The sequence below is a fragment of the Genypterus blacodes genome, unplaced genomic scaffold (assembly GCF_046128005.1).
Source record: "Genypterus blacodes isolate CSIRO-AG114 ecotype Tasmania unplaced genomic scaffold, CSIRO-AGI_Gbla_v1 ptg000054l_1, whole genome shotgun sequence".
Classification (NCBI taxonomy): Eukaryota; Metazoa; Chordata; class Actinopteri; order Ophidiiformes; family Ophidiidae; genus Genypterus; species Genypterus blacodes.
The window spans coordinates 927,692-944,120 of NW_027466866.1; the positions used below are offsets into that span (position 1 = coordinate 927,692).

A 16,429-nucleotide genomic window follows, 5' to 3' on the forward strand; every position below is an offset into this window, starting at 1 on the left:
TAAAAAACCCAGAATGTTAGACTTTATTACACAGTTAAAGTGTGCCATAGATTTCCCATGAAGATTATTTTTAACCTTGTGCAGAAGGACACTAATAATACTCAGAGATGGATATTAGATACCTTGGACCTGATTGAATCAGGCGGATATGTCTGCCCGTGTCTCGCTTCACCCCAGGCACAGTCAATCAAACCAATCGCCGTCTATCTCTGCGCCCATCAGCAGTTGCGTAACACGGCGCCGATCTGTTCTTTCGACTCCTACGACTTCCCCTCAAACTTAAACTGGGTTCAGCTCCCATAGCATGTCTTTTTTGAGGGGGTTTCACCTCCACAGATAAGCAGCCTGACACTCCAAGAGAGTCAAATAGAAACCAGGTACCAGATTATAAAACAAGCTTCTTTTTTTTCCTCCACACACTCCCTGGGCTCTATCTTCACACAGCAGAGACTCTGCCTCCTCCCACAGCACCAAACCCAATTCGTATACATCAACCTGCAAGCAGACTTTTCCCCAACTAGTGCTCGACTAAAAGCGTTTGGAAGCCGGTGTGTGTGTGTGTGTGTCTTTCGGTCCCCTGCTCAGATGCAGGTACAAGATATTGATTCAGACTTTTACTGTGACAAGAGCTCGCAGTCTCTGAAAACTTCTTCCTATCAGCATTTCACACAGCAAAAAGGTGACTGGAGCGTTAACAATGCTACTGAACACTATTCCTCTCCACTTGACCACTGGAGGGCATCTGTAGCCAGAACCGGCAGCCTCAGGATGAGCTGTGTCAAGTGCCCATTACCATATAGTCACTGGTATAACTACACAAGGACTCGGTGCTTTTGTGAGTCACCAACAGCTAATGGCAGAATAAATAGCCTGCTCTTATGAAATATGCAAAAGGAATGGAATCTGTCCCACTGATTAGATACCACAGGCGTCTAGTTGGAGAGTCGCCTGATGTGTCCTAACAGAGTAGAGTTGTTGAAGTGCAAGAAGTGAAGTCCATTTTTTTCCCCTTTGTCTGGCCTCATTAGATGTACGGTGATACAAGATCAAGAGGAACGGGCGGAGAGCCTTCACACCGTCTCTCCACCACTTTAATTCCCAGTCCGAGTGTTCCTCCCCCAATCTGACACAATGTACAGTATGTAGACAATGGACATATACATTTTGTTCCTTGGACCTGTGGGACTGTAGATCTATAGACGCAGCTGTGCAGAGAGAGAGAGAGTGTTACTGTGACTGCACAAAGTTAATATTCACCATTTTTACTTTAGGGATTTTAATATATGCAACAATCGGACCACAAATCCTCCTTTTAAACATGGCTCTGAATGCAGCCGGAGTGCACGAGTTAATATAATTGATTGATAATTGAACAGTGGCCGTGCCTTCTGACATCATTCATAACAGGAATTGTATGATTGTCCCCATTTTCCGTCCGCATTTCTTTGACAAACCTTCAATTAAGGGAAAGTGCAATATTTGCTGGCAATACTGATTAGCGAAATGTCTGCCAAACTGTTGAGATTTATTATTTTGTTTTGTTTGGTTTTTGTTGCGCTGGAAGGGCCCTCTTAACCAAAATTAAGTCTGCTGTTGCTTTTGTCGTCGTAGTTTTGTTTGGATAATGATGACATACTTAACATATGATTTAGCAAAGGAAATCTTTTCAATCTGGGGAAAAGCATCAATTAAGATCTATTGTGTGAGACTCTTTGCTGATTTGACACTCTCATAGAGGCTAAATTCCTGAATTTCCCCAAGGAGATGAATAAAGTATCTATCTATCTATCCCGAGCATTCAGAGCACATGTTGAGCTGGCACAGAGGCCTGTTTAGCTCCCTTTCCTCCAACCTTAACTCCATATGCTGATTATTGTTCATATTTCACAGTCCTTCGCCCTCGCTGTTCCCCTCTGATCCCTGTAAAGACTCATTCTCTCTGCGTTCCCTCACCTGTTTGTCTGTCTCTGATACAAATGATGACACTGCCCTTTCTCACTTGATACTGTAATTCGCAAACCTGACTGTCTCACTCTCTCCCACGCTATCGGCCACCATCTCCTTTGCTATTTAATGCCAACCTGCTCATGCTGTCACTCTCACATGCACACGGACACACACACATATAATTGCGGATAAAAACATCACAAACAGCTCTGTTTTCGCCCATACCCAATGTTTATAGCTTCATCTTGTTCTGGTATTTCTCAAGAATAATAATGACACAAATCTGCTCTCTTATGTGTTTGTTTATGCCTTTTATAGCTCAGCTTGCTGCAGAAAGCCTGTCACTTTTCCCTCCGGCATTACTTTCCTGCATTTGCCGAGCCTCATCTCTGCACACAGGAGATCAAAGCACATGGCGCGCCGCAGCCCTTTCAGGTTGCAACACCCTCTATTTCTGAAGCCGTATTTACAACTGTTTTTAAAACTCTCATTTGATGAAGCCAAAGTTTGGTGAAGGAGGAGGAGAGATAACAAAAGTGAAGTCGCTGTCCATGACGGGGGGGGGGGGGGGATGCTTTTTGTCAATTCAAATCTTTTCCCAACTTTAATTGGCACAACAGTCACCAGTCAGGGTGATTAATAGGATGATTCAGTCGGAAAGATGGCTGCCGGTGCGGACAGCGACAGACAGAGCTCTGCAGTGGCTGTGTGAGAGCTGGAGCAGAAAATGGATAGTCATTTCCTTTTATGGGCACGAAAGGGCTGCTGTGGAGATTCAGGCTCGGTCTATAATTGAGACACCAGGGTATATTCTCTTTCTGGACAGACTCTAATGGTTAGTGCATTAAGGAGGATGATTGAAGAAAGCCACACACTTACAGTAGAGGCCATGGTAAATCAGAAAAAATGGCTTTTTGGCCAATTTGTAGATTGTACTGGGTTCACGCTGTGCGGTGCTATAGGTCTCCCTCTCTCCCATCTCCGTGGAGAGCACTCTTCAGCAGAGTTAAATGGCTGTAATTTTAAGGTAAAAGGGAGAACACTTTTAGTGGTAATGGAGTGAAGGCTTTGGACATGTTGTCATTGGCCCTGGAAATACGGTAAATGGCCTCTGCGAGCCTCGCTGGGTTGCAAGGAGGGAAGCTCTCATCTACCGGTTGAGCCTCCACACTGGATGTGCAGCTAAGATAGCAAAGTTTCATTTAGACATCACATGGTGTGTCGGCTGACTTTTACGCCCTCCCAGTGAAGAATCCTGCAATGTCGGAAACGTCTCATGCTGGTGACATACAGATTTATTTCACAGCTTTTATCAGGCAATTTGCATTTTCTCGCACTCCGTGTGAGTGTCAGGTCGACAGCTTGTTGTGGAGTTTCATATATATTCATATATGACAGCTGGCTGCTCACAGATTACTTGTCTTTCATGTGATTGTGCCAGAGGGGGTAAAGTCTTTGTTTCCAACTATCCCATGCATACTTTAACCTCTGGAGTGCTGCCCACCCATGACATGTCTTCCCCCTATGTATTTGAATCTTGGGAGGGTGGGCTGCCTATATGTCACTCCACGATAAGGGTTGAGAATTACACAGTAATTAGTTTACCCGTTCTAAACAGACCCTGACTGACACTGACAGTGGAAGAAGCCTGGAGAGTAAAGATACTGTGCCCACCGCCTCCACAAGTAACCTCTGCTAAACACTTGCCTCCCAAATTTGCACAGAAATGATTATTTGAGGCTTTATTTGGCTTTTTGTACAGCAAATACACAAGCACCATGATTTTTAAAACTACATTTGAGATGTTATTTTAGTGAAATCCCTGGACGCGTCCTTTTCAGGCTTTTTTAATTCTGCCAGCAGATTAGTGACAGCAGAGGTGAAATAAGTTTGCGAGATGAAAACCACTGGGAATAAATAGCAACAGCCTTTTGTAGGTACAGAATGTATTAATAGCTCTTAGTGAGACACTGATTCTTTAATGTGTGGCACAGTGGGATAGGTTACTGCATGCATTTTCTTTGAGGTTATGCATTGATTGATCCAAGCACCAGTCACTTAAGAAACCCACAGATATTATAGTTATTTAGGTAAAGTGAGGTAACGTTTATTTATATGGAATCTTTGGAGAATTAGCATCACAAAGGCGTCAAGGTCCATTTTCTACAAAGCATTGGTCACCGCACTCTTAAACGTCGCCTCGGGGATCTCTGATCAGAAGAAGCGAGAGTCCTTAGGCAGGACGTCAAGAGGTCTCCTGCTAGGTCCTCACCTCACTCCCATCAGTTAAACATGAGCTCAAAATGTCTATCCGTCAGGAAATAAGCGACTGTATCCTCTAATTTACAATTCATGCACATTTGCCTGAAGCATAATTGGAGCCCTCACTTGTAACCGCAGCAGCCTGGAGATAAACTCTGCCGGGTCGCCTCATTCATGCAGATGGAGGGGGAAGGTGAAATGTAGGCTCAGAGACGTGTTGGGTGGGGTTTTGATTCATTTTCTCACCAGCACGACTCTTTCACTCGTATCACACCTGAGATGCCTGATCCTTCATCTTCTTCTTCTTCATCTTCTTCTTTTTATGAATTCCTCTCTTGATGTTTTGTTGTTACAGTGGTGCTGCACAATGTTTTAATCTGGCACCCAATTATCTCTTGAGGAGGCCTGGACAGTGGAATTTACCAGCATCTGTAAATCAACCTACACTGACCGTCACACACTTTTGCCTCTGCACACGCGCACACACACACACACACACACACACACACACACACACACACACACACACACACACACACACATATCCCCAAAGCGTTTCCTGTCTCTTTATATTTCTCTCGCATTTTTGCTATTTAAAGTGATGCACTAAAGTTCACCCGACACACTCGCCACTTCAATCACTGTCATCAGCCTCGGGAAAAATCTCCCAGCACAACAACGCGGTGACAGTATTTACAATAAGCCGCCCGTTTGAAAGCCAAGCGTTTGCATTTCCTTCCCGTCTCTTACCAAACCCCTTACGTGTATTCAAAATCCTTCCCTTTTTTTTATTGACAAACCACACCTTGAAGACCTTGGAGGTTTATAAATGCGGTTAGAAAAGGTCGTGACATTCAGAAATGCCATTCTCTTTGGGGAAACGGCTGCCATGCCTGGCCGTTAAATAAGGTTAGTTCTTTCAGCTTGATATCTAAACTGTTTGGCGCTCTCAGCAGTAACCAGGCCTCTGTTAAATGATGAAAACCTACTCACAAATGAGCATTTATCCTAACATGGTTAGGTTTTCAAGGATAGCGTGTGTTCATACACTCCCCCAGCGGCTGAAGAAAGGTGCATCGGCGGCGCACTCGCACACATGAACACCCACACAAATGAGCACTTTAATGCTGTTGTGTGTGTGTGTGTGTGGAAGATGGCTAGGGGGTTGTTGTTGACAGCTAACGATACACACAAACCCTTTAATGCGCCACACGCAGTGCCCCTCTGTCTGGCCTGTCGTCCTCAGCGGCGTATTCAAAACGCCAATGTTTAAGTGTAAAGCCACGCAGGGTCCAAACTGAAACTATTAACCCTTTAGTAGTCCCCTGGCCCCTGTGTGTGATGAGTTATTCAAGGCTTTCTGACAAGGATCCCACCCTCTTTACATCCACTAATGATGAAGAAAGGTCAGTGAACACGCTGAGAGATGCCTTTGGCAAATAATCTTGGGACTCAATATCCCCCCCCGCCGCCCCAAAAGCAGCCCTGTCCTCTGAAGTGATAAACAGCTATTTCATCTCCCTGTACTCCCTCCCTTTGTGCTGAATTAAGGTGGTTGAGGCGATCAATGGGTTGAGCTACTCACGAGCCAGAGTCCTGTCACCGCTGACGCCGTTAATTAGCGCCTGCGAAGCATCTGGGCTTGCTCTCGTCTCAACACATTTAAAATGAGACGAGCGAATTAGCTTTACATATCTGATTCTTAGGGCAATCTCGCCTCAGCTCATCTGAGCGCTAGCTGGGTTGCTCCCTATGGGCCGCTCGCCAAATATGTGTATCCCAACATGGAATGTGTGTTTTAGCAGAAGGCAAAGCAGAATATTTAGTCTTTCTTTCTTTATTATTGTTTGTACAGGTGTTCCAAGAAATTAAAATGTACTTGTGTAAGATTTCTTCTGTTTGTTGACATATGGATGATCCATGTAGGTTTACCAAAAAGTTAGCTTGTGATGTTTTATCTTTTGGAAGTGGTTTGATTTCAGAGGTTGAAGTCTGGTTGCAGTCATTAAGTGTGACTTTGAGGCTGGACGTGTCAGGCTGAGATGGAGTGAAGTGAGAGCGGTGTGGTTGTGGGGATGCCTTGCCTTGCATTGGGGCTTCAGGTTGACTAATTTGCTTTTCAAGGTGAAAAATTATTCAATTACAGCATACAAGATGCTGAGTGCTGCTGGCCTTAAACAAGACAGTTATCATGAATCATACAAGGACAGTGTGTTGGAAATGATAGCTAGTTGCTGTTGTTGTTTTCCTTTTGTAAGAATGAATGTGTATATATAAGCTTTTCTTTCAACCACACAGTGTGTTTCCAGGACAATGTTCTCATTGGAAACGGAGCTTCAACAATACAAATAGTCCTGATGGGAAAGTACAGATTTAATTAATCTCAGATTCGCTCTTCTCCTTTTACATTATACGGGACAAATGAACGTTGATAGAGGAACTCAGTAATTGGATCCAGGGTCTTATTCACCAATAAAACAGCAGGTTTGAAATTGGTTGTGTGATCATTACTTTCCACATTGATGGCGTTAAACACTTTTATGTGGATACTTTGTGACCCTGCACCAGAGGTCTGCACCGGTCCATTACAGGACCTCGGGCCCAAGAGCTCCACTGGCCAGAGTGATGGAGAGAACCTGACACCGGACTCACTGAACATTTTCTGTAATTCAATCATTAATGGCTTATCTGCTGTAAAATTCACATTACCACAGATTTGTTTCAGGCTGGGTCTAAAGTTTTATTCTATAAAGTCCTCTATCCTGCACATCCTGTCATTGCTTTCAAACTCTTAGGGATATTTGCATTTTAACTCTTTACTGCAATAATTGTTGTTGATTCTGTCAATTTTCCCCATAGAAAGACTTGGCATTGCTTTATGCCCGTGTGTATCATGGGCTGCTGCATTAAGTGTATTGTCAACATGAAAATATGCGAATGTGCGTAGGTGTTCACTTTTACGTGAAATCCCCCGATCGTGCGACTCGACTCATCTCCTCTCCGCTCGTGTTCTCATTCACCGTCACATAAGCCTCGAGTCAATTTGCAGATGAATACCGGATGTATACGCATCTATCCGGTCTGCTTTCTGGAAAAAGAATATGATGATTAATACGTGTATTGATATTTGCAGCTCTTGGCACACAGCTGAGTGTAAGCAGGGGTCAATCCACCCGTCTGATTTGCCAATAAAGGCACACTCGCTCCCCTCACTGATCCCCGTCAATAATGCTTGACTGCAGGTGAAAAACAGGAGCGCAAGAAGAAAGAAAAAAAGAGTGTGTGTTACTCAACAGGCTTATGGGCCACAGCCGCCAAAGCGCCGTTCCACATCAAAGCGAAAGTCACCATCATTGGTTGCGGTATTTATGCAACCATGAAAGCCGCACATCAATAGTGTCAGGATGGCAGAGGGGATAAGCCCTGTGTGTGTGTGTGTGTGTGTGTGTGTGTGTGTGTGTGTGTGTGTGTGTGTGTGTGTGTGTGTGTGTGTGTGTGTGTGTGTGTGTGTGTGTGTGTGTGTGTGTGTGTGTGTGTGTGTGTGTGTGTGTGTGTGTGTGTGTGTGTGTGTGTGTGTGTGTGTGTGTGTGTGTGTGTGTGTGTGTGTGTGGGGAGGCAGTAGCTCAGTGGTAGAGCTTCCGCTTGGGGAACCGAAGGGTCGCCGGTTCGAGTCCCTGCCGAGGTGCCCTTGAGCAAGGCACGGAACCCTCAATTGCGTCTGCCAAATGATTGTAATGTAATGTGTGTGTGTGTGTTGTGGGAGGAGGAGGGGATGTAAAGAGTTGAAGGTTTTTTTTTTATCTGACACGTTTCATACTCGCGCCTCACTATTTTATTCATGCACCCCAAACAATCCATTAGTGTTCGACATTAATTATGCAAGTGGCAGCGCACGACTCGGCAATCTAAATCTTGAATAACCTATAGCCCGAAACACACTCAGAGCAAATTTGGTGTGTCATAATTAATTTGCAAACACACCCACTGTTTCCATTTGCCCGGTTGCACACCGTCAGCAATTTTTGGTTGCGTCAGGACAACCTTGATGCGTCTGCTCTGAGCACGTTCTGACGCCTCTGAGGGTTTCAAAACAAGCCGGGCTGTTCAGATTGACCTGAAAGCCCCGACGTAATCACAGACCAAAGAGAGGAATGTACGTGATTTTATTTATTTATCTTTAACAGGGTAATGAAATCGAGAACTCCAGGGCTGAACTTGTGTTTAATTGTTCCCCATCTGCTGCAGCCCAGTGCAGAAAGCAGCAGAAATGTGTCAACTTGAGACCAAAACATGGAGAAAATTCACTCTGTCCAGCCTAAACGGGTGTTGTTTTTCGTGTTTTTTTTTTCAAAACCGTCTGTGTACCGTCTCCAAGATGACAGACAGAGTTGATTAAGAATTAATTAACAGAGCCACAATTAGTTTTCCAGTTTGAGTATAATAGAGATTCATTCTCATTCCCTGCAGTAATCTCCCAGAGCTGTCAGGAGGGTCGTGACAGCAGGATTAGTGTGTGTGTGTGTGTGTGTGTGTGTGTGTGTGTGTGTGTGTGTGTGTGTGTGTGTGTGTGTGTGTGTGTGTGTGTGCGCGCGTCTCAAAACATGTGCAGAGAATTAAACGTCCAAATCTCCAATTTTCCAACAATTAAATCATTTAACCAAATTATTCGAGAGAAAGAAACAGATATTCACAAACACAGAGCAGAATGATTCTCGGCTCTCTCGTGTGTGTGTGTGTGTGTGTGACCCCGGCAGCAACTGGCAGTAACTATCTGCAACCATTTTATGAAATACCCCTTTGAATGAATGGTGTTCACTTCAGGACACTATAGCTTATCTGAGGCTCCCTGAGGCAGCCAGTAAAAAGGTGGGGAGTAAACTGGAGTGTATCGAGTGCCCGCGGTTCTGTCTTGGCATAATAAAAGAATATTTCATGTGTGACACTCACACAGCCGTTGGGCGTTCACTATCCAAAGCAGACTTTGAGCTCGCAATAATTAATGTAAACATATGCTGTGTGTAGCTTTTCCTCTGGTCTTATACAGTGTCTCAGTTAGACATAATCCACTGCACATGCTAATCACTAGCCGATTGATTTGGCCCTTTTTGGTTCAACAATCCCTGCAAACGGCTGAATTGATCTAGAAATCAATTAACAGCTCACGGTAGGTAAATATGAACAAAAAGTATAGATCGCAACACACACTGTTTGCCCATCTGATCAAATTTGAGCAATACTAAGCAGCAGCACATTCTAGTTTGCGTCAACTAGCCTCAGGTGAAGTGCGATACCCAGGAAGTCTGCTGTGATAAAGTTATCTTATAGCCATCGAGAGGAAAATGCACTTAACCCTGTGTGTTCAGCCCTGCTGTGTTATCGGCACCATAATGGAAACTGATAAGAGAGAGCTGTCTTATCATAAGCCTACATACATAACGGCAGGGAATTGCTATTTTAGGAGGGAACGGGCAAAAGGATAGGGCAAACCAGAGAGGAGAGGGTTAGCACATGGCTGGAGATCAGATACTATCTTTCTGTATGGAGTGTGTGTGTGTATGGAGCAGCTCATGGAAATGCATGAAGCGTTGGGTTTGTCATAATAAGACATTGCTCATAACCGGCCAGATTGTCACCGTCATCACAGGGGCCCAGACGCTAAGCAGCAGCTGACTCGGCAGAATCCTTGAGCTTGCACCGGGACTCGCACAGAAATAAAACCTTGATAAGCATTAAAAAGTGGAGGGAGAGCGAAAGGGGGAGAGAGAACCCCTTAGTATGAGAGGGAGATTATTCGAAAGAGAGAGGAGGAGTGAGACGGGAAAGAAAAGCGTGAACTTGTTAAAACAATATGCTGACGCCATTTGTTTGCGTCCCTGTGCATTTTTTAATAAGCCTCTTACATTAAACAGAATTAGAGGGAACAGTCAAAGTCATACAGTCATAATTACTGTATTACTTTTGGAAATTCTGTGATTAAACCCTTTGCTTAGTCGGCGCTGTTTCATTGTCTCTATTCCCGCGTTGATGAGGATTTTGCAGATGAATGAACGCTGCTCTGAGAACGTTTCTAAAATGGTGATTTATCCATCATGGCAGCATACAGCATGAAGCACATCATTTGCGACCTCATTGATTTCCCGGGTAAAGAATGTCCTTGAATTGATTTGTGCAATAATCGCACGTGCAGGTCATTCCGAACTGGGAATTCTCTCTCGGCACTTGGGCTATTCAAATGACAGAGATAGATATGCAGTGCACAGCCCTTTTGAGGGAACGCAGACTTATAGGCAATATACTGAGGGAGGCCGAGCGGGAACAAGAGCGGGAGAGAGAGAGAGGACAGTGAGAGAGACTCCATCAATAATGAAAAAGAACAGTATCTGTACAACGAGTGCCGGATATGTCTCCACTGCCGGGATTCCTTCCACGAGCTCACACTGTGCCGAGGCTTTTCTTATGTGTCCAGAATTCCCACAGAGACGTTGATTAAGTCAAGCTGAAGGCCAAAGCCTGCTGCCGATCGAGAGCTGCCTCTTCGCTCAACTAGCTCAGTGAGCTATCAGGTGACCCGTCTCACTTACTCACTCACTCTCTGCAGTAAGAGACTACAGACGGCGAGTGGAGCTATTAGAGCCCAGGCCCGAGGAGCATTCTGCGGGGTGTTGATAACCCGCAGGTAGCTCAATGTGGAGGCAAGGTAGGAGGGGTGAGGGGCTGAGGATACGGCTGGACTGGGAGGCGGAGGAGAAGTAAACGATCTCTGAAGGCCATCTTATTAATGGAGGCTTTTCATTACCCGCACTAATGCAAATGATTGGTGGGGTTAATGAGCTCCAAGGTCCATGTGAGCAAGGGCTCAGAGGACCCACAGTGTGTACTCATCATTGCGGGAGATGAAGGTGATGAGTATCAAACATCATAACTGGTCAAGAGCCTCTGATGAACGTTTTGCTCGCCTGGAAACGGGAGGAATGCTGGGAGCGACGGACAGATGAGTCGAGGCTCACCGGCTCAATTGTGCGTCACCTCATTACGGCCGAGCGCTACAGAAGAGGAATCAGATGGAATGTGTGTGTCTCGGCCCGGTGTAGTTCACTGTCAGAAAATGTCTCCTACAAAAGTGCACTTTAAAGCATGAGTGTGATATTCCATTGAGACCAAATGGTGTGATGAGAAACGCTTTTCATGTAGGCAGTGCCTTGGTCGCCGGCCTGAACCTTTACGTATTGAGAGCTTTAGCCCGATTTACTGCGCGGCGTGTACAGGATCACTTCTGGCTCAGGAGTGTCTCATGTGGGCTCTCCCAGGGGAGCTGCAGAGGGGACGACCTGGAGGCCACTGACTGATGGTCAAGGACGCTGAGCCCCGCCCCCATCGCTGAAGCCCTGTACGAGTCGGGGGATGGTGAGGGGGGGGGGGGGGGGGGTTTCACTGCATCCTGGTCTGTTGTCATCTGTGTGCCGCTCGTTAAATGCTGCTTGAAGAACGACCGACAACACCGATCGCCTATAAGCAACGACCTGAAGACTCAACCCAATAGATTCAATACATTCAGACATTCAATGATTTGTAATATGATCCATTTGGAGTGAGTATTACTTATACTAATACCATCAACATGTTTGGAACCATTTTGAATTCGATGTTGACATTATCTGATGAATGCGTTGGAAGATATGTTTGTGTTTTCAAGGTTATTTTCTTTAACACCTGTCACTGTCACAAATGACAGTGACCCTTCAGGGTCACTGTCATTTCCACCACACAAAAAGGTGAAAACATATTTAGGTATTAGGGTATTTATATGTGGTTACCATGGAAACTAGTAGGTCATGGTGGAGCATATGGCAGCAGAGCCTTCGTAAGGAACCTAAAGGAGACAAAAACCAAGTTCAATTCAGGTGTCATGTCCAATAACCTATTTAATTTATAAACAAACCTGTGTGGAGAAATAACATTAAATATAACGTATTTCATGTTAATGTAACACAAACCCAACAGCTGCCATTATAATGCTAACAGCCTGAGACTTTTAGGGAAATGTCATTTCATTTCCACTTGGATTCCAGCAGAAGATGTTAACAGACTGTCTCTGAGCCTCAGCCTGTCACAGACGTGTGATGTTCAATGGATCTGTGAGGGTGGAAGGCTGCCGTCTCTGTGATTATGAAGAAGAGCGGCATCAATATATTTCTTCAAACATTCGTGTCATTTTCCAAAGATTTGATGAGCCCAGGTTGACCCGTGTGTTGCCTTTGCTTTGAATATTTGCTATGTTGGGCACCTGAGCCAGGCAGGCCATGTTTAGAAGGATATCTCAAAAAGTTCTTGATAGTTTTCAATGAATCTTGGTGGGCAGGTTGGTGACGATCCAAGGAACAGCCCATTGAATTTGTGCTGCTCAGCCTGATGGTGGCACTGTAATAACCACTTTTATGTCCTATACGTTTTGAACAATACGTCAAACTTTTCCCCTACATTCCTCATCCATCCACATAGGCCACGCTGCTTGGCCTTGGCGTAGGTACGAACTACCATAGTAGCCGCTAAATATTGTTGAATGGAGAGCAGGCGCGTTGTGAGAAGCGTCAGTGATGAAGTTTGAGGGAATCATGGTGCCGAAACCTTGAGATTGTGCCCAACGCAAACCTCACAACAGCGTTCCATGTTCCAGTTCCAATTCATTATCGGTATCAATGCCGGCGGGCATTAGCGGCCTAAGCGTTTGTTGTGTTTGTGATACGCGGGTGACAAAGCTGCTGCAGATGAAAATTGAAATGGGGGGGCTGGAAGAAACAGAGAGAGAAAGATCCGGCTCACGCTGCCAACAAGCTATTTAAGGCAGATAGCACTCCAGAATCATGAAAAGTGAAAGTGGGATTGTTATTTTCACGTGGATCTCTGCTGGGCTGCCGGATGCTTCCATTTTTTTGTATTTTTTTTTTCATTTCACTTCTGGTGTCCAACAGTAATTGAATTGTATCACTTTCATCTCCACTTATCTCCTGCGCGGTCCTCTTCCCTTTGGAGCGCCGAGCGCCTCTTCCCTGCATTTGCACATCTTGACACTGTTGGTTTCTCTATGATGTATTGTCTGCGATTCTCGTACGTCGCTGTATCTCCACGACGAGGACGTACGCAGCAATTAAATTCAAACCCCAAAGAGGTTCGCCCCGCCGCCGGCTCGTTTTCGCCCTCCCCCCTTCTTTCAATCACTGTCGTTTTTCACATCTCTTCATTTGATTGCCCACACACACACACACACACATATACACTATCTCTGTCTCTCTTTTCTGCCTCTTTCTTCCCCCTTTATATGCGCGTCATGTTGATGAGCAGGAAAATGGCGTAGCAGGCATTTCCTGGTTCGGGGAGTTAATTAGAATTGGAAGTTACCACCAGTACAGTGGAAACATCCGAGGCCCTACTTTTCCCGCCCCCCCTCTCTCTCTCTCTCTCTCTCCGAGTGATTTGGGGGAGATATGAAACAAGCCCGGAATCGACACGCAGCAAAGAACTCTCTAGACTCGGCTGATGCTGCCTGTCCCCAGACACAGGTTGACACTTTCCTCCCCTGAAGCGCTCTGAGCGGAGAGGTACAGTGTGTCGTTGGCGTCGGCGTCGTTGTCGTCGTTACTGGGCGAGCTGCTCTCTCAGTCCACATTAGTCACAGTGCAGATCCAGTAATTACACCGTGAGCTCCCTAAGCTGCTGTGTACGAGATGATGCACCGGTACTGATCAGACAGGGAATCTGAACCAGAGGAAGGGAGGGGAGGGGGGATCAGTGAAATTCTGCATATTCCCCATCTAGTGACTCACCCGCCCGCTCCGCCCCCATCACCTCATCCCCCTCCCACCCACACACACACACACACACGCACACACCCACTGCCTCCCTCCCTCCCCCTCTGCCAAATGATTATTGTGCTCGTGTGGCTAGCACAATGCGAACGCAACAAACGCTCGGGCGCCGGCTCCGGCTCAGGCAGCGGGCCGGGCTGAGCAGGACAGGAGTTGTTGCCATGGTTACCGTTTCTCAGCTCACTCTCACAGCCCAGGAAAAACTGTGTCATTATCCTGTGCTAAGGATAGAAGAAGAGAGAGGGGGAGAGAGAGAGATAGAGAGGGAGAGAGGAGTGGGGGGGGTGTTAGAAAGAGAGACAACGATAGAAATAGAAAGGGAGAGACAAGGAGAAAGAGTGTGTGTTGGGGGTTTCACACAAGCTAGCCATGCATCTAACACACACATCATCGGGATTTGTACCCGTTTGCTCTCCTCCTCCTCCTCCTCTCTCCTCAGCTCCGTCCCTCCCTCTCTGTTTGTTGCCTTCCAGAGTGTCAGTGGGTGCTATAGTTTTCCCTATAATAGGTAAACAACTTCGGTGGCACCAGAACACGTCCGGAAATATCAAGCGATCGCCGAGGTACACAAGACGATAATAGCAAGTGTGTCTTCTCTCTCCGGCACGTCCTGTGGAAATACTCGCCGACCAGCTATTATGTTGCAGCTGCTACACACACACACAACAGCCGTATGTCGTAATATTGACAACCGGCGCGGGATCGTAACAAAAAAACATCACATTGGAATTTTGGCGCTCTTTTGGCATCAAAGCACCACATGCACACGCAACGTTCCAGCTCACGCCAAAACATCAAGCGAAGCACCTCGGTGTGTGTGCTAACGTTGGCGTTGCTTGCGAGCGGGCGTGTGTGTGGTGTGTGTTTGTGCAGCGTGAGGTCCACATCAGAGGAGTAACATTGTGAACTAATTACATGGCCGTGTAAATAGAGGCACCCTGCTGATATGGGCTGTACGCCGCATGATTTCCCCTGATAGAACAACGGCTGTTTGCACTGCTGAGCTTCAGAGCTGCACGGTGCACGCGTGTGTGTATATGTGTGTGTCTCCATGCATGTGACCTATACGTGCAGGTATGTGCGATGAGAGTGTTTGTAACGTGTGAGGTGTGCTTTATTGAGACGCTTGCTGGAAGAGGAAGGAAGCGAGCGGGAGGCAGGGTAGCCGCTCTAAATGAAAGGCTGCCCTCTCGCTGCCTGACGCGGCTCTCCGGAGGGACCTGTTCATATTACTGTGGCTGTCTGCTGGTCCGGGAAAGACAAAAAAGCCCAAAACAAAGCCGCCTTTGAAAAGAGTGAAGTAAAAACCTCAATATAAACCTTATCTATTCCACTCACAGTTTGTTGGAAGCTAATATGAAAGAGAGGAAGGGTGAAATGATCTGACACCCGGCTACAGGAGGGATGGGAACCAGGGAACAACATTCCGGAATTTGTTCTAATATGACTCTGCTGAGGAGCAAAGTATTCAGATCCTGCACTTTTTTACTTCTATATTCCTGTACTCTGCTCCACTACTTACAATACACTTCATCATTTCAAACTAAACAATCCAAACAGACACAACTCCTCCTCCTCTTCCTCCCACCCGCCTACACAACTCCTCCCACCTGAGAACATGAAACCTGATTGGAAGATGAGATATCAACAGATTCCATCAGTAGGAGGCGCCACAGAGACATGATGTTGTTTTGTTTGTTTCGTTGATTGAATCAAATCATTTTAACATTTTATTTTAGTTTACAACAACATTTTCCATACTTTTTCTTAGTTAAGGGGTTTGGGTCCATCCTGCTCCTCTGTGTGCTTGGCTGAATGCGGGTCAGTGAGTCGGTGAAAGTGAAACTGAAAGTGTGATGGTGACTAACTGCAGCTTCTTCTTCTTCTTCTTCTCCTCCTCCTTCTTGTTTCCTGCCCACAGCCCTCAACACTGCACCCTATGGGAGCTCCGGCAGCGCGCACGTCCCCCTGGCCTGCCGATACCTGATCCTGGCTCTCTCCTCCTACATCAGTGTGTATTAGCAGAGGACGGCGCCCGCACACACACAACACACACACACACACACACAATGACTGTCAAGAGCATTTATGATTCCTTTTTCTGACATTGCTGACGACTGGAGTCCAACCTGGTACAGTTAGTTTGAAAGGCGTGGGGGGGAGGGGAGGGGGGGGGGGGGGGGGGGGGGGGGGAATAATCAGCACTACTCTGTGTGGGCGGCGGGGGGGGGGAAGTATTCTTCTTTCTTCTTTTTCCCGGTGAAATTTCTGTCATGTAAATACGATAAGATGTTTGTATTATTTCTTCTTTATTCTATTTTTTCATTTGATTTGATTTGATTTTTTTTTTTTTTCTT

General features: G+C 46.0%; 1 protein-coding gene across 2 annotated transcripts in view; it reads left to right on the plus strand.

The window, feature by feature from the left end:
* Positions 1-16,220, plus strand: part of negr1 (neuronal growth regulator 1) — a 106,101-nt gene extending 89,881 nt beyond the window's left edge. For both annotated transcript variants that reach the window (XM_076151314.1, XM_076151315.1), the window contains one exon: positions 15,994-16,220. In XM_076151314.1, the coding sequence (XP_076007429.1) occupies positions 15,994-16,094 (101 nt within the window). In that variant the 3' untranslated portion in view covers positions 16,095-16,220. The remainder of the gene's footprint in view (positions 1-15,993) is intronic.
* The last annotated feature ends 209 nt before the right edge of the window (positions 16,221-16,429 follow it).